At 37.6% G+C, this 21,810-nt stretch overlaps 1 protein-coding gene across 4 annotated transcripts in view; it reads left to right on the top strand.

Annotated features, from left to right (window-relative positions):
- Positions 1–950: 950 nt before the first annotated feature.
- LOC134754800 (probable ubiquitin carboxyl-terminal hydrolase FAF-X) overlaps positions 951–21,810 on the top strand; it is a 157,463-nt gene continuing 136,603 nt past the window's right edge. For 2 of the 4 annotated variants that reach the window (XM_063691169.1, XM_063691166.1), the window contains exons 1-6: positions 958–1,069; positions 1,759–1,831; positions 17,661–17,790; positions 19,121–19,340; positions 20,473–20,628; positions 21,049–21,232. In XM_063691169.1, coding sequence (XP_063547239.1) covers positions 1,790–1,831; positions 17,661–17,790; positions 19,121–19,340; positions 20,473–20,628; positions 21,049–21,232 — 732 coding nt within the window. In that variant the 5' untranslated portion in view covers positions 958–1,069; positions 1,759–1,789. Of the gene's footprint in view, positions 1,070–1,561; positions 1,605–1,755; positions 1,832–17,660; positions 17,791–19,120; positions 19,341–20,472; positions 20,629–21,048; positions 21,233–21,810 lie in introns of all 4 variants that reach the window. The other 2 variants (XM_063691168.1, XM_063691167.1) reach the window with 2 other exon arrangements.

The following is a 21,810-nucleotide window of genomic DNA, read 5'->3' as shown; positions in this document are numbered from 1 at the left end:
GAGTCACTATCATATATTGACAGCATCAATAGTCATAATAAATTTGTAATTTTAACGGATTCAAAATGCACTCTTCAACATTTGAACCGCTGTACTTACGTCTTTAGGGGCATTCCAGTAGCTTACACAATAATTCGTCTAATACTTAAACTCTGCGCTGCCAAAAAGAAAGTTATTTTACAGTGGATTCCCTCCCACTGCGGTGTTGTGGGGAACGAGGTGGTGGATCGGTTGGCTAGGGAAGCAACCGAAATGGGTGACAATTGCCATAATGTTCCTTGGTTTTCTGATGTTCTGTTTAAGGTCAAAAATATGTGCTTTGACATGTGGTCCGAATATTTTGACGAAAGATCTCGCACAAAGGGCATATGGTATAAAACGATCCAACCCACACTCCCTCGTGCTCCATGGTTCTCTTTCTGTAGGATGAACAGGCAGAATTTAATTGTTGCTCTTAGATTGCGATCTGGCCACATTCCTTTAAATTGCTATGCGTTTATGATGCGTAAAGTTGACTCGCCCAAATGTAATTTATGCGGAGTAGTTGAAGACGTGTTTCATGTTACAATGGAATGTCGCCGAGGTGCTGCGCAGCGTCGACTGCTTAATGTCAGGTGCTATGACCTCGGCAGGGTCAATAGTATCCTGGCTTGTCCAGCCTCAGAAGAGGCTGGGCTTCCTTATAATATGGTCAAAGACATCATTCAACTTAGAAATAGTGAAAGTTAGTCTGTTGACTCTGTTGTAGTTTTTTTAGAGAGCCACTATGAGGGTGGCATTTGTTTAAAACTTAAAACCCTCTATAAATAAATAAAGATAAAAAAAAAAAAAATTTTGGTTGCTTAAAGCTGACAATTTTGAATTGTTTGACAAGAGCCACAATTCGGACCTAGTCTTGAATAGTTCATCCAGTTATGTTGAAGTCAAGTGGTTATATACTCTTTGGTTGAAGTGTATCTGTATATAAATTTATACAAAAATTTTCCTATTCAACGTCAAAAAAGTGTCGGGAGTGCGGAATTTTAACTGTGAATTGAGTAATAATTTGTAATCTAAATATATGACTAAGGTGAGTTTATTTATATCCAAGCCTCTCAATCGCGAAGCAACGATATCCTTCTTAAAGTCGTACAGACATTTGTTTTTTTGCCGTTTCTTGTTTAGCTAAGGTAATGACGCCATTTTGTCGCGCCGGCTGATCCATACTTAGAGTAGTATATTTTCTTTGACCCGTCCCTCGAGAGAAGACGTAGGATATTATTCAAAATCAGTAAGGTTGAAAGAATTCTTTTTCCAACTATCAATGACACAGTAAGAAACAATTATTATATAAGTTGTATTACCTAGAAGTCGTAATCATAACGAAACGAAAATAATGTCATATAATAGATTCACCGGATGAAAATATTTTGTTATTATTAATTTCTGCAGTTTATATACATATATATATTCAATTCTGATAATTTCTTAGAATAGTTCGTGTAGTGAACAAATTGAAGACTGTAGACACCATTAAGCTATCGCGTATTGATTATTAATGAGGATATATGTATATTTACAGCAGTGCTGTTCGGCTCTTATCCCACCCACCAACGCAGTTACAGGTACACAATAAAAAACAATCTTTATTATTAGTTTATCTATAAATAATTAAGTGCATTGCTTTTTTTTGTTTAATGAATAACTGATGAATACCTACTACATGCTAATGTTGTAGAAATTATTAGTAGCAATTTTATTGTTTTGTTGTTACAGAAGAGGAAATGAATAATAAAAACATTGTAAAATAATGACAATATCAATGAAAGAACAAGATCAGATGCCTGGGGAGGTAAGAATAATGGTTTAGTTTTAATTAGTCCTAGACTATAAGAATAACATTAGGAATTTGTCAAAATAAATATAGATACATTATACTTGTTGTGAGATTGATAATAAACATAGATGACGAACTAGCTCTGCAAAATGACCCCACCCATTTTGTGCCACGCTGGGTGGGGCATAAATATTGTGCCACAGCGCTATTTAGTTCGCAAATGGCGGCCCGTTGTCACAGTCGTAGTAAGAAGTATTTAGATTATTTCTTTAATGAAAAGATATGCCTTATTGTGCGGTTAAATAATGTGCTAGCCGTTCCAACAAACACTGAAAATATTATGGGATTACCTTTCACATATAATCAGGCCATGATAATGTTATTTTGATTTCTTTTGCTCATGACATATTTTTATATTGGGATGATATTATGCATTTTTTTAATCATCCATTGATATTAAGATCAATTGTAGCAAAAATAGTATGGGAAGTTCTTCTTTATGGTCAAATTCAAACCATTATTGCCCTGCTTTAGCGGATGGGAAGTCACTACCTACTGTATTGTTTTGTACATTTCAAAAATATGTATCCACTAAGAAAAATGTAAACAGCCAATTATTATAGCCGCAGGCCGCGTGTCTACTCGACCCGGTCACTAGGTCAGCTATCATTTCAAATTATAGGATAAAGTGAGATAGCAGAGATAGTAACATAAACAACCTTACATGTCTCGTTCTTACAAGACAGTCGTGTGTGATCGTGCGAATACTTCTTAATAAAGTCTAAGACTATAACTTTTATATTTTTTTAAGTATCTTTATCTTTTGTAGTGCAGCTTGTATTGCACAATTATTTGAATGAACGAATATTGAATGGTACTGAATGGCAGAATAAGTTGTGCCTTTAACTTTTACAAAATAATTAAAGAGGGAAATGGTTTTGATGTCAAGGTTCGATTTGAGTGATGCTTGATGCTTAAATAATGATTATTTTGCCTTATTTCCTCGCATCTTTGGAGAAAAGCTCTATATATGCCTCAGCACAAATAGCAATTCGTGGATTTGTCTTTGTCAGACTCGGCTTCTGGTCGTCCGACAAAATTGAAACTCATTTGCGAATTGCCCTTTCCTGGCCTCTGCAATAATTGTAGAATTGACTAATCGCCGACTACAAATGTGGCCGGATAGTCGGCTTTCCCGACTATTCGGTATATCCCTATTATTTATTATAATTAATACACAGTACTGAGCTTATAACTAGACAGGTCCCTGCAAAACTGTATTTACAGTTTGCCTGCAGGTAAGAGTCTACATACACATACATATATTTTTAAGTAACTAAGTACTAATCATCATCATGTCAGCCGATAGACGTCCACTGCTGGACATAGGCCTCCCCCAAGTACTAATATTAAATTATTATTAAATCTAAACACTTAAGTGGCACTTGCACTTGTGCAATTGTCACTTAATTGTTTGCAGTAGATACAGTTTTATGGCGCTTTTTTTTCTTCTTTTATTTTAATGTTCTCGGGTAATTCAGGAAATACGGAAGTCTTTTCCTGAGTTCTGTCACCAAAATAGTTACTAACCGTGGGACTTCAAATTTTCGAATTCCACGACTCTTCTCTTTCCGCACAGACTATGGTATTTGTAACAAGCAAGTAATTTTAAAGTTTTTAAGCGGGTGCAAACATTAGTAAACTAAAAAAAATCCCTAGAGTTAGACCAAGAAAAGTGCAACGATTTTGATAGCACATGCAGTGCAAGTATTATTTTAAACGTCAAACTTCTATTAAATTATGACGTATAAATAACACTTGCACTGCGTATGCTATCAAAATCGTTGCAGACTTATCTTGGTCTAACTCAATTCCTCATGGCCTCCTTTTATGGCCAATAAAAAGAAAATACGGGTTGTTTTTATTGGCTATGTACATTTGTCAGATCGTGGTCCCTTTGCATCAAATCCTGTAGTTCTAATTTTTTGCACACTTGTTTATGATGTTGGCTTAATAATCCAAGTTTGTGACCTCGCGCGCCAAACGTAACTTTGTCAAAAATCGAAAAATCCAAGAAAATTTCGTTTTTTTAACGCATTCACTGCCAAGGGGCGTGGCCTAGGAACAAACTTGTATGATGGTGAACGCACATGTGCGTTGGGGACACTGAATGTGTTAAAGATTTGGGAGGTTATATAAAGGACTAGTTTTTCATATTACCTTCTTAAAACGTTATTAAAGTAGACTAAATTTGCTACAATACCAGACTAGATTTGTCTCTGTAGATCTAATAGTTTCCGAGATAAAGCCTTTCTAAATTTATAATTTTTTCGAACTTGAATTTGGAGGCTAAGTGAGTGCAGTGAGTATGCACTTTTGTCTAAGGCGAAGCTGCTTGGCATGATTGTTCCTAAGGTCGAACAAAGCTGATTTCATGATTTGGCCCGGTAGCCACGAGATCGTACCGTGCCTACCCCCCAAAAAGGGAGGGGGGGAAGCGTCGGCTCCCCAGGTCCTATGCTATATTTCTTCCTTCAGCAACTAGGGCAAGTTATATATCATTTTCATATAATTTAGGGACGAGGAATTCATTTTTGAAATAGTCGTTATACCTTTTCATACAAAAAAAAACTGATTATTGCATAATGAAAATTATGTATAATATGTATTACCTAGTCGGCTCATAAGTTCTGTCATATACATAGTATCAAATAAAATCAAAAGTTTAAGTTTATTCCGTATAATTTGTACAGCGTTTGAAAGCTTATAAACTAGAGAATCTAAATGTATAACATTTATTCAAAATGACCGCCATAATTATCTACACAGGCTTGAAGTCTTCGTGGCCAGTCGTCAATGGATTCACGCACCACTTTCATGTCGATATTGGCCACTGCTGTAGCAAGAGATTTTTTCAGCGAGTCTAGATTTGCATGAGGTTTTGAGCACACCTTTTCCTCTAAATACTGCCATATTTTATAGTCTAAAGGATTAAGATCTGGGCTAGAGGAGGGCCAATCTTCATGCCGTATAAAGTCGATTTTATTGGAGGCGAGCCAGGCTTGTGTAGACTTTGCCTTATGGGCTGGAGCAGAGTCCTGCTGGAAAACCCAATGCTGGTTTAGAAACATCGTATGGGATAGTGGTTTCACAATATTAGTCAACACCGTGTCTTGGTACACTTTGGCACTAGTTTTTACTCCTTTCTCACAAAAATGCATACTAGTGACGCCCGCATAAGAAACTCCCAGCCAAACCATCACAGATGAAGGGTGATGACCTCTTTGAATACGGGGAATGCTATTAGACGCTTCTTTACTATTGCGAGCGTACACTCTATCATTTTGTTTATTACAGTTTTCTTCTATGTCAAAAATTTTCTCGTCCGAAAACAGTATACAACGGCGCTTATTTTTAGCGTACTTCTTCAATAAAGCTTTAGATCTTTTAAGCCTTAAAGCTTTAAGCCGACCATTGAGAAGATGGCCAGTTTTTCGTTTATAAGCACGAAGTCTCAGGTCTTGATTAAGCACTCTTTTCACCGTGTTTTTGCTCAAACCCATCTGGAGGGCCATAACTTTTTGTTTCCTAGCGGGATTTCTGGCAATGCGTGCCCTAATTGCTTGTACAACCGCTGGAGTCCTAGCTGTACGCGGACGACCGCTTCTTTTCTTGCCATTTAAACTAGAGACCTCACTGTATCTTTCTATGGTACGATACACAAATCTTAGAGAGAATTTTAAATTTTCAAGTAGCTTAAAAATTTTAGTCGGCGAGTGACCACAACGATATAGTGCAATTATTGCGGTACGGCTATCTTTAAGCGTCCACTCCATGTTGAAGAAAACAGAAAATTGCAAAATTATACTACTCAAATATTTAATAAAGATTCGAAATTCAAATGCAGAACGGTTTTTGTTTTAGGAGTTCCAAATTTAAATTTTAAAGGCCAGTGACAGAACTTATGAGCCGACTAGGTATATAATACTAGAGACCCGTTGCGGCGTCAAAACGCCGCTAGAGTATGGTTCTAAAAGTTAGGTTGCCTGTCCACTGGAGCGGAGCTGTAAGCGGGGAAAAAATCCAGCAATAGAATTTCATTAAAATTTCAGAGCGGAGATTTTTCCTCGCTCATCGCTCCGCCACCTCGCTCCGCTCCTGTGGACAGGCAGCCTAAGACTGAACGCTTAATGAAATCAGGAAATGTGACGTCTTCAGATGAATCACTGGCTGTCACTATCTATTTGATGCTGACTATACCCACAGAATATGAAATCTTATACATAATTATCCATACTAATATTATAAATGCGAAAGTCTGTCTGTCTGTCTGTCTGTCTGTCTGTCTGTCTGTCTGTGTGTTACCTCTTCACGCTTAAGCCGCTAAACCGATTTAGTTGAAATTTGGTATACAGATAGTTTGATTCCCGGGGAAGGACATAGGATACATTTTATCCCAGAAGTCACCCCTCAAGGGGGTGAAAAGGGGGGTGGAAATTTGTATGGGGAATACATAACCGCTTAACCGATTTAGATGAAACTTGGTATGGGGATAGTTTGAGCTGTGGGAAATGATATAGAATAACTTTTATCCCCGAAATCATCCCTTAAGGGTGTAAAAAATGGGGTGGAAATGTATAGTGTGGACCAATTTGGGGGTGAAAACAGGATGGATTAAAAAGCAGATTTGTTTAAGAATTAAGATGCCCAAATTACTAATTCCACGCAGACGAAGTCGCGGGCAAAAGCTAGTTTCTTATAAAATGGCGACACGTTTGTATAATTTTAGCGTATTATATTTCGGTCGCGTAGCACCTACCAGCATGTTTTGTGATCGTTAGTTTTGATGCAAAAAAGACATAAATAATTATTGTCTATCTTTTCGCATCTTTCTAAACTAAAAATTATGATACGCGACCGCGATATGATACGGTAAATCAAGATTTCGTGGATAGGATGCCTTCTTGTCATTTGGCTCTCATGCCTAAAATTTCATAGGGCTAGAGTATAATTTATATTTAATTCTCTTTTTCCTATTATTCATGAGACTGAAGTTACAAACATTTTACAAACATTCCGTGTCTGGGCTATACCGCGAAAATCGAAGTTCAAATTGCGGGCATCTTTCTCTGTCACTCTAATTACGCCTTCATTGGAGTAAAAGAGAAAGATCCCCGCAATTTGCGAATTTCGGTTTTCGCGGTAGACCCTCTGACCTAATAATAGACATACAAATACAAATACAAATAGTTTATTATCATAAAAGTTGTTTACATGTGTATCGATATATGCGTCAGACTCCAAACTAGGCTGAGCCTGTATCTTGGAAGTCTGCGAGAGCGATTGACAATTATGTCCACGTTATTAATGTTATTATACATATCTTAATACTAAAAGTAATTACTACAATACAAGCTAAAGAATACAGAAACTAAACTAAAAGATCTAAACATGATATTCAAGTTTGGGTGTGAGCGTGTGTTTGTGTGGGTGGTGGTGAGTGTGCCAAAAAGGAGTGTGTGCATGTTTGCAGGTTTGTCTTATGTGGGTAGGTTAAGCCTTCGTTGTCAGTTTTTCCGTCTCAGCATAAGATAAAGTATTCAACCATCTTGTCACTTTAACTTTGACATTGTGAACCGACAATGATTTTATATCTAGAGCCCTACAAATATTGTTATAGGTGTACGGATGTGCGAAGTCTGGAGACTTTCTGGACAACGCAGACCTAACTGGGGGTAGACGGGCTTTGAAGGTTCTCTTTAGTAGCATCTCCTTATATGACGAAGAGTTAAGTAAGGATCGGTGGGTACGCGTGACTGCTTTTAGGATGTAGAGCTGACGCATCCTTAGTAACTTGGTCTCAGAGTACAGCCGATTCGTAGGGAAACGATAGCGTTTTTTGTACATAACTTTTATCACGGCTCTTTGTGCGCGTTCAATTATTATCATGTGGCTTTTTGCTGTGCTACCCCAGACAGCCACTCCATATTGTATAACGGACTGGCACAGTGCAAGATATACGATGCGTAGCACTTCACGAGGCGCGCAATCCCGGAGTCTTTTTACGACGTAAATTAGTTTCCTCACTCTTGCGGCAAGGGTGGTAATATGCTGGTTGAAAGTGAGATGCTGATCAAATAGTAGCCCCAGATACTTGACAAATACGCGCCTCTCAATTGCTTGACATGAGCAAGGTTGTTCTGGTGAGATAGATGCGGCGACAGGGTTTGATAGACACGTGTGATATTTAATGACACGATCTGCCGAGGGAGTGGAAGTTCGCGTTTTTGAAAATGTGACGAAGTTAGTTTTGTCTACATTCAGTGTGAGGAAGTTATTACTTAGCCATGAGGCGACTTTAATAAGTGCATTTTCCGCTTGACAGAAGGTTTTGTCCCATGTTTCGTCGTGAACCAGGATCACAGTGTCATCAGCGTAGCATAAAATATCTGTGTTTTTAAGTTTTATGTCGAAAATGTCATTGATATATATAATGAAAAGAGTTGGACCCAGGATGCTCCCCTGTGGGACTCCAAATAGAACTGGAAGTTCGTCGCTACTGTGTTGGTCAATTTTTACCTTTTGACGGCGGTCGGCTAAGTAGCTAGCAAACCAGTCAAGCGCAGTGCCCCTCACATCCATGTGTTTCATTTTTTTCAAGAGCATAATCGGTGAAACGGTATCAAAAGCCGTGGCGAGATCTAAAAATAAGCCTATGCACATATTGCCGTCGTCGAGGTGACTAGATATCTGATTTGCAAGGAGAATGGTTGCATCTTCTGTCGACTTCCCAGTTCTGAAACCGAATTGGCGATTGGAAATCAGGTGGTGTCTTTCAACGTATTTTATTAATCTTGAGTTAACAATTTTTTCGAGGACTTTTGAAAAAACACATAGCATCGAAATAGGTCTGTAGTTACTTGGTGTATCTTCAGTTCCATTTTTATAGATAGGGGTTACAGAAGCAACTTTCCAGCTGTAAGGGAAACGGCCGCACTGCAAACTGAGATTGCAAATAAAGGTGAGAGGTTCAAGAATAACTTCTTTCATTTCTTTTACAAGCCAAGGTTTTACGCCATCGGGACCTGGTGCGCTATTTGGTTTAAGGTGAGAAATAATTCTATCTACTTCATACTTATCCGTAGGATGCATGAAAAATGAGTGTACAGCTGTCTGGGTGGGTTTATACTTGGCTGCTAAGGACTCTTGTGTTTCTGAGAGCTTGGTTAATATATTGTCAGCAAGTTTCTTCCCGTTTTCAGCAAAAAACTGGTTGCAATTATTGAGGCACTCCAGTTTAGATTTTCCACTAACATACGTGAGATTTTCAGCATCATTCATGCGTTTAGGATTCTGACAGATAGTTTTAATTGATTGCCATAGTTTTCGGGGGTTGTTGTTGTTGTCAGTTCTTTGTTTTGGTAGTCGTTTTTTAGTTTGTATAACAGGTTATCGAAGAAGTTCCTGTATCTCGTGTAGGTTAGGCGTAAAATCGGGTTTTGTGGGTCCGCTCTAGCTCGTGAGTGTAACCTATCTCTATGCTTCATACAGCGCAGTAACCCCGGCGTAATCCAAGGCTTAATGGCGAATTTTGATCGACTAATTTTGACTGAGTGGGTATGGTTTTTGATGGCATTTGAGATTAGTTGATCGAAATTTGCGGCGGCCTCGTTTACATCACTCGCACCGGTGATACTTGACCAGTCTGTTGACCTTAGTTCTTTAGCCACTTCTTCATAGTTGACTTTTTGTATGAGACGGTTACTCTTCACAGAATTATGCCTTTTGCCGGGAAGCCGAAGCCCAGCCAAGGCTAAATCATGGTCTGTAACTGAACAAGAGCAGACAGCTCCTACTGATTCATGATTATATTTGATATAAATATGGTCAATACATGTCTTTTGTCTAGTGGGTTTTGTGATCGCAGGCAAGAGTCCGTGGGAAGACATTAGGCAAGAGTACTCAGATTGATTATTATCAAAATTATTAAGCAGGTCAATATTCATGTCACCAGCTACTACGATGTGAAGATTTGGTTTAATTTTGTTGAGTATGCCGTCGAGCGAGTTTAAGAAGCGATCAGTGTTAGAAAAAGAAGGAGAGCGATAAATTACTAGTAAAATTATTTCGTCACATATATTAACAGATATACAGTTTGCATCATCAACAACCGGTTCAGTAGCCAGAGCATTGTAGGTGTCTTTGATATAAACAACAACTCCACCACTTTTGTTAATAATTTTGGTTGAGTGAAACGACTTATACCCGGGCAGTTGATCTATAATAGATCCGTCACTGAGCCAGCATTCGGTTAAGATTATGGCATCGAACTCTACGTCCATACACTTCAGGTTAACTGCGAAAGTCCCAAAGTTGTGTTGTAGGCTCCTTATATTTAAGGTAAGAAGTTTAAATTTATACTGAGTGGATAAGATATTTTTGCACTGATTCAGACCATTTAGCATATGACATTCAATAGTGATTGACTGTTCAACATCATCTAGTGTTTCATGTAATGCCATCTTCGTAGCAATAGCGTGTGGGTACATTTTTATAATACGTAATGGTCATAGCTTTTGTAGGAATAGGGACTGAAACAAGGGCAGTACACTTTATGAGTTCAAAAGAGAAACCAACGAAGAAAGGCAGAAAGAATAGAGAATTAATTGTTGTGTGTGTGTTTATGTATATGTGAGGTGTAAGTGTTTTAGAATTTGAATTATTATCTATCATGCAGCGCACACAAATGTACAAAAATATTACAGGCAACTGGAGATGAGAACATTTACTAACTACTGGTAAGAAAGTGGTCCTGCGGGATGAGGGCCGTGGCGCCGGCTTCCAGGATTTGCTCGGAGGGGGGAGGCACATCAGCGGAGGTCGATCCGAGGCAACGTTCAAGGTCTGCAGCGCTCCTAATTGGGATTTCAGGGCAGTCATCCTTCTTGCGGATGAAAATAGTACCATTTCTGGTCCAGCAGAACTTGTAGCCGGCCTTACTAGACTGAAGTCGGGAGTAGCGAAATAACTCACGATTTGCTTTAGTGAGCTTTTCATTGAAGAACAGTCTTCTGCTGGGGCCGTTAATTTCGATGGCATTCGTGTCCAAATTTCGTCTGCTTTTGGCGGCCTTCAAGAATTCGTTCCTCTTGGCCCGGCGAACAAATTTTACAACTAGAGGGCGTGGAAGTCTGGTTTCAGACTCTGGTAACTTGGCCCCACGGCTGATGGCGCCATCTCTGCAAACCTTTGACAGTTGCCAACCCCATTGGCTGACCGTTTACCTTAAAGATCCGACATCATTTAACATCCTCATAAGAACAAACCTCGCCGTACGTGCTTTTTGAAGTAAATATAGATGCTTTTCCCCACCGATTTGTATGGTTTATGGTGGCCTGGTGGCCTACAAATTCTGTCCCTCACGGGCGCACGCGCTACGCCACTTCTATAGGATCCTACCTTCTATGTGCCAAACCAACAATAAAATAAATATGTGTCATTTTGATGAGTACGATTATGGATGGTATAGATGAGTACGATGATGATGACACATGTCTGACATGTTGTCAAACACAATAATAAAATTTTATGGTGTTTTAATATAATTTTTAGTGTAGTGTATGCATGTTACAGTTTCAAAACAAATATTTGAATGGATTGGATACCTTACATACATTGGATATAGGTTTGAGTTCAATTCAATCTCAAGTCAGAACAAAGGTCGCGTGGTACATTTTTTTCAAATTAACTTTTTAGTACTTTTTCGGGAAAAAATCAAAAAACTAAGAGCTTATTGCAAATCTGTAGCATGAGACGAATCTAATGACATATAATTTATTAAAATCGGACCATAACTGTAGATCTGATGGGATGAACAAAAATCGGCTTCGCGTAATATATATATATATAAATTGTTAATCTATGAGTATCTATCTGTATAATTGTCAAGTCTATTGGTATAAGTAGGTGATTGAATGAGTGAATGATAATATCAGATCTAAGTGTGCATGACATAATAAATAGGTAAAGCTTGAACACGCCAAAACGTAGGCACACATTTTTGCTTATAATTTTTGTCACGGGTGATTTAATTTTATTTGTTTGCTTAAATTAAATCGCTATAGCATGAGGAACATATGATACCACAATAGTTGTCAATTTTATAATTAGTTTTTATGATAACGAGCTTTAAGCAATGACGGAGCGAAATCACTTTGCACCAATAGCCTTGGAAAATTCGATTACGCTAAACAAATTTGTGAAAATATTAATATATCAAGAATCGATTAGTTTTTGTATTTGTGAAATATTGCGGAGACGTTAATCAATGGAGAGACAAACAGAAAGATGACAAACATAAAAATGAGAAAAAAAAGAAACTAGGAACATACAGCGTTAGCGTATAAACCTACCTTATTTTATGTTGCAAAAAGGTACAAATATCTCAAATGTATGCACAAAAAGTCCAATACAAAGTTTTTTACTTTTTTCTTCTAAACTTACCATGTGGGGTACCAGATGAAAGGGCTTTGTGAGTAGATCACAAATATATAACATACTGTAATATTTTCACTACTTGGTCTAACAAATTATTAGAAAACGTTCAAAATTTTCACAATATACAGTTGACTTTGGAATGCTCTAAATTGAAAATTACTGAATGGATTATTCTAAAATACCAAGTGACTGTGAATATCCTCTATATAATGTTAAAAAATAATTAACCAGATATATACAAAAATTAAAAAAAGTACATCAAGTTGAATAACAGTATAATTTTCTGTTACATCAAACTGCAACTATTATTAAATCAAATAAAAAAACCTGACTGTTTACATATATTTTTGAAATGGTCTTTTCACTAGCTTTCATTTGGTACCCATATTGCTATAATAAGAAAAAAAAAACAATCCCCCCCCCCATAAAATACTGTGAATTACAATAGGATACTCAGCATATTATTAAAAAACCTCTAGTAAAAAAATGAAGTTTACAATACATAAAGAAACCTCTTAGAAAAAACCATTACATGAGACCAATTTTTCTAATCGCCCGTACAAAGGAATACTACAAGACTACAACAGTGAGGTGAGTCACTCACAAATAAAAAAAAGGTTATACCGTAAAAACATGGAGGTGATATATTATTGGCCGGTACTGTATCTGCTTCATTATTTTTTAACATTATATAGAGGACTTAATCGCGTACAAACTTACGTTTATTTATGGCCTGACGTTTCGAACGTGACGTTACGTTCGTGGTCACCACATACCATCGGATGTCGTGAGTGTTGTGTGTAGGCAAAGTGACAACCCTAGCGTACTAGTTAATAATCAAGATCAAGTGCGGGTAGTTCGCAAAACCCGCGCGGCAAGAACATGTTGATACAATTCCTCGCCAGTCTGCCTGAGATAACGAAACGTCAGGCCATAAATAAACGTAAGTTTGTACGCGATTAAGAGGCCGTAGTCGATTTTGGAGCAAAAAATTTTAATTGATATTTTTAGTCGTTGAAATTATACACGTTTTGTTACGTAATATCTAAATAACAAGTATTGGTTTCTATTAGCCCGTTTTCTCATCTTGCCTTTTAATAATGACGTCGCGAGCGTGCGTCACCGGTAATATATGAAGAGAAGGGGCAGTTTTTAAAAATTCATCAAAAAATTATGGTGGTATATTATACAAATTGATGTAAAAGAATAGTTTCAGCAAATGTTGTAGATTGTTTAAGTATCAAAATTACGTTGAAATTAAGTCGATTTTTAGAGAAATTGTCACTTGTTTTGAAGTAATTTCTGGAGAAAATTAAATTCGTTTAACTTTCATTTCCTCGAACTCTAAGTCATATAACAAAAATGTAATCTGATAAAGGTCAAGTACAGAATATGTATAATACCATTTTTAGCAGTCCAAACTTTACGAAATTTACAAATAAGAGCGACAAAATCAGTGCTTTACGCGCGTTTGCCTAAACGTCCTTCAGAAAAAAAATCATTACTAATTTAGTGAGTCTGTTTTCAAAAAATTGATTTGATAAAAGGCAAGATAAGAAGATGTGCTAATAGAAACCAGTACTTGTTATTTCAATTTGGTAACAAAAGGTGTACAATTTCATCGACTAAATCTATCAATTTTACATTTTTGCGACTAAAATCGACACCGGCCTCTTAAGACCCGTGTTAGTTTTAAAATTATGAGTGAAAATCGTGTTAGTTTAAATCAGTATATTTTATATAGAGGATATTCACAGTCACTTGGTACGTATTTTGGAATGATCTAATCAGTCATTTTCAATTTAGAGCAGTTAAAGTCAACTGTGGATTGTGAAATTTTTGAATTTTTTTAGACGAAGTAGTGAACATGTTGCAATATGTTATATACTTGTGATCTACTCACAAAGCCTTTTCATTTGGTACCCCACATGGTATGATAAAAAAAACCGGCCAAGTGCGAGTCGGACTCGCGTTCCAAGGGTTCCGTACACACACAATTTAAACAATGTACATATTTTTTATGTGAAACGTTAGTGAAATGTCAAAAAAAAACCCGTAGGGGTCGGATCAAAAACTAAGTAATTAAGTCCGACTCACGCTTGACTGCAATTTCTAATAGGTTTTCCTGTAATCTATAGGTAAAGATCTATTTTCTGTATTTTTTTGCAAAATTTTAGACAGTAATTTCGGAGATAAAGGGGGAATGGTCAATTTTTGCCTATTTTCTTGAAAACCTTCTAAATTGTTTATCCTAAAATTATAAAAAAATATATTTGAGATTCTTACAATGAGCTCTTTCATTTGATATATAACACGATATAGTTTGAAAAACTTTATTTTTTAATTTTCTCATTTACCCCCCAAAAGTGGCCCCCATGTTTAAAATTCATTTGTTTACGTTACATGTTCGTCTTTGGGTCACAAACTTACATATGTATACCAAATTTCAACTTAATTGGTGCAGTAGTTTCGGAGAAAATAGGCTGTGACAGACGGACAGACAGACATACAGACACGCACGAGTGATCCTATAAGGGTTCCGGTTTTTCCTTTTGAGGTACGGAACCCTAAAAAAGTAAAAAACTTTGTACTGCCGACTTTATGACGTCTCAGCAACTACCCCCACCACTTTCGCGCTTGTCATCTCATATATTTGTGTTCAGGATATCACACTGAATTCACTGATACCAAATATACCTATGTCTGAGACGACATGAGCGAAAATCGATTTCTAGAAGACTTCTAGACCAAAAACCGAAACTCTAGTATGCAAAATGTAGGGTATAAAAACGTTTGATCATTTTTAACGTATTTGAGCGTATTTGTTAGACGATGGATTCTATAGAAATAGACCGCGGGCCAGGAACAGATTTCTATGACCCATCGCCTCCCCGGCGAAAACTCGTATAGTGGTTAACGGCTATGTATGATGAACCCTCGTGAACGTCAGCTGCCGCTCCGTTGGTGGGTTGAGGAATGGCAGCAAATAAAGTCTATAAAAAAAGTTTTTCATCGCCTCCCGCTTGATACTTTGTCAGATGATAGTTTAGATGCTATTGTAAATAAACAAAATCGTCAGCCGATTGTATCGCTGTGGAAAGACCGTCAGCAGGTCACATGAACATGTAAAAAAGAAAATTCTTTTCAGACATCGCCGTCATCGCCTCCCGTTTGAGTCAGATGATAATTTAGATGCTATTGTTAATAAAACAAATCGTCAGCTGGTTGTATCGCGGTGGAAAGACCGTGTTACGCGTTTCGGTGGCTGCCTTTCCTCAACCCACCAACGGAGCGGCAGCTGACGTTCACGAGGGTTCACCATACATAGCCGTTAACCGCTATACGAGTTTTCGCCCGGGCGGCGATGACTGACGAAATTTGCGCCTGGCTCGCGGTCCAAAATGCAAACTTCAAACAATAACACAGAATAAAAACTTTGTCTTATAAAACTTGCTAATACATTCCAGAAGATAGCAAGATAAAAATAATGCTAAGTATCCCCATTATTTATTGGTTCCATTAAGCTACTTGTGATTGTATCCAGCATAGAAATATATACAAGAAACATTTGTGAAAATTACTTAAACCTATTTTAAAGAAGTCACAGCTCACAGTTACTATTTTGGTAGCGTTCATCGTATTGGCACTACACTTTAACTGTGATGAAGGGGTATTAACACGATATACATGCTGAAAATGCCAAAAGGGTACTTTTGGCGGATGGAGAATCCTGAGCGTAGCGAGGGATTCTAACATAGAATCCTGAGCTTAGTGAGGGACAAGTGTTAACGCCCAAGGTGAAAATAATTTTGCTACCATGTGACACATACTGCTTTTCACATCTCCTATGAGGAAATTACATACGGACAAAGTGCCAAAAATATGTATACACGACCTTAGTATAGGTACATACTTCTGGCACTTTGTCCGTATCGATATTTTCAGACGTGACTGTACTGACAAATTAAAAAGTACCTACAGCTCATAATTATGTACCTAATATATTTTTAAAGACAGCAGCAAACACCTAAAATGATACAATGAAAATCAAGTACATTATTTTTGTAGATTTTTCTGCGAGGTTTAGACTAGCAAGAACTTGCATGCAATTTTCATTACATTGCGGTATCTGGTAAACATGTTGAATGCAGTTTACCTTAGTAGTCAGCAATGTAACGTAAATTGCATGCAAGTTCTTGCTAGTCTAAACCTCGCTTAACTCATAGAACTACAGTAGGCTGGATGAAGCGGAGGCAGTTGACCGGTGTTGTGTGATAACAGAATGCCTTTGAAAATAAAGGGTAAATTATATAAAACTGCAGTGCGACCCGCCATACTTTATGAAACCGAATGCTGGGCATCAACAAAACAACACGTTCAAAAACTGCATACAACAGAGATGCGCATACTTCGCTGGTCAGCTGGAGTCACCCGGAGGGATAGGATCCGTAACGAATACGTGAGAGACAGTTTTAAAATCGCTCCTATTGAAGAAAAGCTGAAGGAAAAGCGACTACGCTGGTACGGTCACGTAATCAGGCGGTCTTCAGATCACATGGTACGAGTGGCATTGGATCTACCCACGACGAAACGGGCCGTGGAAGACGCCCTGCTACTTGGCTGACAACGGTCCAAAATGATCTGAAAAACACAAATGAAATGAATTCTCAAAATGATGAATTCTTAAAATGATTCCCAAAACGTTGAATTCTCAAAATGTGGAACCCTCAACCTAACTAGACGGAGCCTATTTCTGGGTGGTTTGCCCTTCGGGCATCTGAAGCTACCTAACGAACCTAAGCTACCTACCTATTGATTTAGTGTGATTTCCGTGAAAACATTACACTTTAGGGAAAAAAGCGTAGGTAGGTTAGGTTTGTTAGGTAGCTTCTGATGTCCGAAGGGCGAACTGCCCAGAAGTTAAGTTGTGAAGGAAACTTGAAGGAAATGTTTTTTGAAAAGAAACGGTGGGCATTCCAGACTGTATGATAGAATTACTTTTCAACATTTTGAGATTGAACATTATGAGAATATAAAACCATTGCTCACTCCTTCATCAGTTTGGTAAATACTGGACTGTCACAAGAAAGAAAGCGTATATATAGGAGTACTTATTACCATTGCGGCGGAAATCACTTACATCATAACATCAGTTACATCAGGCGTGCTGTATGCTTCTTTGCCAGCGACGTGGCTGAAAAAAAAATGTGTTAAAGGAGAATTTGACCTTTAATTTGTTGTTAAATTAGTATTCATATCCTTTGAGAAGTTTTGAGTTCATTAAGTCAGCGAACATTTATGGTCATTGTGGTCAAATGCCGATTTTCATAGCACTTCATTTTTACAGATTACTTTCCCTGAGGCCAAATTAAAAGCACTTGAGGAAAAAATATCACATCCCAGATGGGTGGTACCAGTGTTACCGGAGCAGGAATTGGAGGTGCTTCTTATTGCTGCAACCGAATTGGTGGCGAGGGGTAATTTAATGCTTACATGAATGCAATTTACAGGGTTAGGCAGATTAAGTGTCCTAGTTTAAAATAGCCATAAGATTAAAACGAAACTTCAAATCTCAATATTAAACTTGTTTTTATTTTAAGCATAGATTTACAAAATAAATACATTAGCTTAAATCGCTCTCCTTTAACCTGTATAACTTTACGCATTCTACCATAGAATGAGTTGCACGCGGCACGGACTACCTCATCTGGTATATCATCCCATATCTTGACCCACCGATGATGCTTGAATGAATTTAAATTCATTCCTTGTGTGCTCCCAATCCTGCTGAGCATGTATCCCCATATAGAAAAGTCCAACTGATTCAAGTCTGTTGATGATGCAGGCCATTCTTGCCACGGTATAAAATCTGTCAAATTTATTCGACACCAGTCTTGTGTACGTTTAGCTAGGGGCACTGTCTTCTTGAAAGCAATAATAGTCATCCCCATACAACTTTCGGATATTTTTTAGCATATGAACGTGTTGCACGAATGTTACATGAATAGCAGTGGTAGTTTGCCCATTGGTGATATGGCACCCCATACCATGACTAACGGCCGACGCACTTTGAAACCGCTGTACGGCTAATTTGTCTACTGGAATATCCCCCAATGAAGCTCCGTAAACACGGTTATTTTGGTGATTGTGGCTATCTTGCAACTGAAACATCTTTTCGTCTGAAAAAATAATTTCATTTCATCAAAAGTAATTTCAGCAAGTTCCTGCATTTTTTCACTAGATTTTTTCTGGGCATCTGTTTATCCATGTTTTTTTTTGTTTTTTGTAATCCTTCAAGCCAAGATCATGTCGTAAGTCGTAATATACGACTCATTGATCGGCGGGATATTTTCATATCTTTAGCTAGTTTTTTTGCATCTTGGGCTAGTTTTCGCCGAATATGCCCACGAACGCTTTTAATTATATTTTTGACACGAACAGATGTTTTTCGACCATGTTTGGGCCTGATTCTTGAAGATCTGTTTTTTTAAATCGTCGTCGTTAAATGGTCCGAGATATGTACCTTACATTAATATCTAAATGTTTTAGCTTCTTAAATATCTCGCACGGTCGGAATTTTTGTTTGTATACATTTAACAGCTGGCGTTTCGCGTCCACGTTCAAAACAATATATATCAAGCTTACGTCTAGAAATCATAAGGACGCATACATTCTCGATTAATAAAAAAGGTTCCGCTATATTTAAGTAAAATGGCATTACAAAACTAGGACAGTTAATCTGCCCAACCCTGTATGTACATCTTCGTGCATTAAGGACTATAAACCAATACAATGACTTATGAACAGGTGAAGATGAAAACAACGTGGCTTGTCAACGGTTCTACAATGATGCGCTCACAGTCTCGTTTACCAAGATCCTGACCGACGATGCTGTGTCCTCCTGGAAAAACAACATCCAGCAATGTGTGCGATCCAATTGCGAGAAGTTGGTCAAACTGTGTGCGATGAAATTAAATGATCCTAGATTCCTGCATTTGTTGTCTATGGCCTTTAATCCCAACAACAAGTAAGTAAAGGCAAACCTTACTTTTATGTAAATAAATAACTTATATATTAAACTCAAACTTGTCATCAAGTTATTTATTTTTCACCTCAGCAGCTCGAACAAGCCTACTTTCGTCACTCCTTGGAGTGAAACAAAGTAGCTTTTTAATTTAGTGAAGGCCATGACCTGCCACTTCATACTTTTATTACAATTTTTTTTTGTTTTTTTTCTTGTTTCTGTATTATTCCGTGTAATTCGAAATAAATTTTACCCTTTAATATGTTATCACTACTGAGGTGAAAAATTATGTGTGCCACACGAGAGCAAAGCTATTTTACATCTCGTGTTTTTGAGTCAAAATAAACACTCGCAAGAAAAACCAACTTTCCTCTCTTGTTGCACAAATAACCAATTCTTGATTCAAAATTATGTAAAACTGCTAAAACAATAACTGGATGCTATCAGGTTAAAAGTATGATAAATAAAATAATAAAGAAATGTAATTTAAAATAAAACTGTTTTATTAAGGTTAATAAACCAATTTATTCACCTTATCATCAACAACTAATAAATACAATTACTAATAGTTTAGAAATTAACTAAGAGATGATTAAATTAATTAATCAAGTAAGGACATAATTATTACAACAATTATAATTATTATCAACATAGTATTTAGTTAACTTTCAATATTCCTTTGGCGATGATTAACTCAGTGCGGCAGCGCAAAGAAGAATGACCAATAATGGATCGGTCGGTCCCTTTTATACCCATTTCTACCTGGCAACTGGTTGATTATGCCACTTGCCATTCGATAAATGACGTCAAAGACGTAGTTTCTCATGTGCCTCGTTCATTTATCGAATTATGCCGAATAATACTATTACAACATCTTTTCAATAAACTGCGTTATTCATAATTACTAATCAGTAATATTAATTACAAGATAAAATCACTTCCAAGTAGTTTACCACCAAATTGTATTAGTATGTTAAGTACTATCTTAAAGTTACTACAACCAGTGTTTCTCTTGTCAACCGTGGTTTCGTACTTGCATTATAACCTGAAAGGCGCAACAACAATTGTTTCTTTTAGTGAAACCATACCTAAGGCTAAACATAGAAGAAAACTTTCGACACTCTTATTCTTACAGATTTCATACTTTTAATGCATCGCGTACCTGTGAGGGATTGTCAGCAACCACCAATTTACCCACTGCTGGCCAAGGTTCCACACAGGAGCCGGAAGTATTTAGTAGATCGCAAGACCATAGAACTCCCAGAGGATGGCTGGTTCATCTTATAAATGTGTAAGCGTTACTTCACTTTTAACCCCTTAAGGGCGTCTTGCACCATTTACTAACCCAGGGTTAACCGGTTAAACCTGGAGTTACCATGGTTACCAGTACAATTTGACACTGGGTTAACGGTTTAACCGGTTAACACCGGGTTTAGTGGGATGGTGCAAGTGGCCCTTAGTACTCTCGTACTAAATAGGGAGGATGACACGTAGAGCGTCAGAGTTTGACTGACATTTCTAACTTTTGTATTGCTTTAATCCTCCTCTATAGGCATTTAAACCTTAAATTGAATCCTTCCATTTAAAAAATCATGTCATCTAGCTTACTGCAACTCCTATAAAGGGTGAAATATACTGTCATTTCCGGGATATTTTATTTATTCTCCATAGTTTCGTAAACACATCTAAGGGATTTTTCGTTTTGTTTTAGATTTGGTCACGCTGGCGGTTTTGTTAAACTGCGTGAACGATTTGAAGAAATAATGGGTTTTCAAAAATTGGAAATCACAGCATCTGTTAACTCGGAAGAAAAAGTTTCGACAGAGAGTACTGAAAAAGATAATGAAACTAACCACAGTGTTCCTAATTGTCTTATGATCGCAGAAAATAGTGAGGTGAGAAATAGGCTTTAAGTAAACACCTGTTATACAGCCTGCCTCATATGATCTGCCTGATGGCTGAGGTACGCGTTATACTCGTGAACGGATGCTGTTTGTGGAGACCGGTCTGTTTAAGCTTGCATGGGCTAAATCAGCTACATGTTATGTTATAAGTATGCAACTTTACTTTTGAGTGGCATTAACGTGAGAAACTTCATTCGGTTCTTGTCTGTTTGTCTTTTAATTACTTAATTTCTTGTCTTACTTAATTACTTATATAAGAATTCAAGTCTTGGAGAACCCTAAGCGCCGCTGGCACCTTTTTACTAAGCCGGGGTTAAGCGGTTAAACCGTCAACCCAGTGTCAAATTGTACTGGTAACCATGGTAACTCCAGGTTTAACCGGTTCGGGGGGGGGGGGGGGGGGGGGGTGCCGTGGTCGACATGCTCGCGACCCTATTGCACCCCCCTCAACGGCATAGACGGAAACGCCGCAGGGGATGTTAGTGGGTATTCTCCTCCTCTTCCTCTGGCTAGCAGAGGAAGTTACGGGAGGAGCGAGTCCCACATACCACCCCCCAATGGGCTTCCCC

This window comes from Cydia strobilella, chromosome Z, assembly GCF_947568885.1.
Source record: "Cydia strobilella chromosome Z, ilCydStro3.1, whole genome shotgun sequence".
Classification (NCBI taxonomy): Eukaryota; Metazoa; Arthropoda; class Insecta; order Lepidoptera; family Tortricidae; genus Cydia; species Cydia strobilella.
The sequence above is the reverse complement of the archived record's forward strand: the minus strand, read 5'-3'. Positions and strand labels throughout refer to the sequence as shown.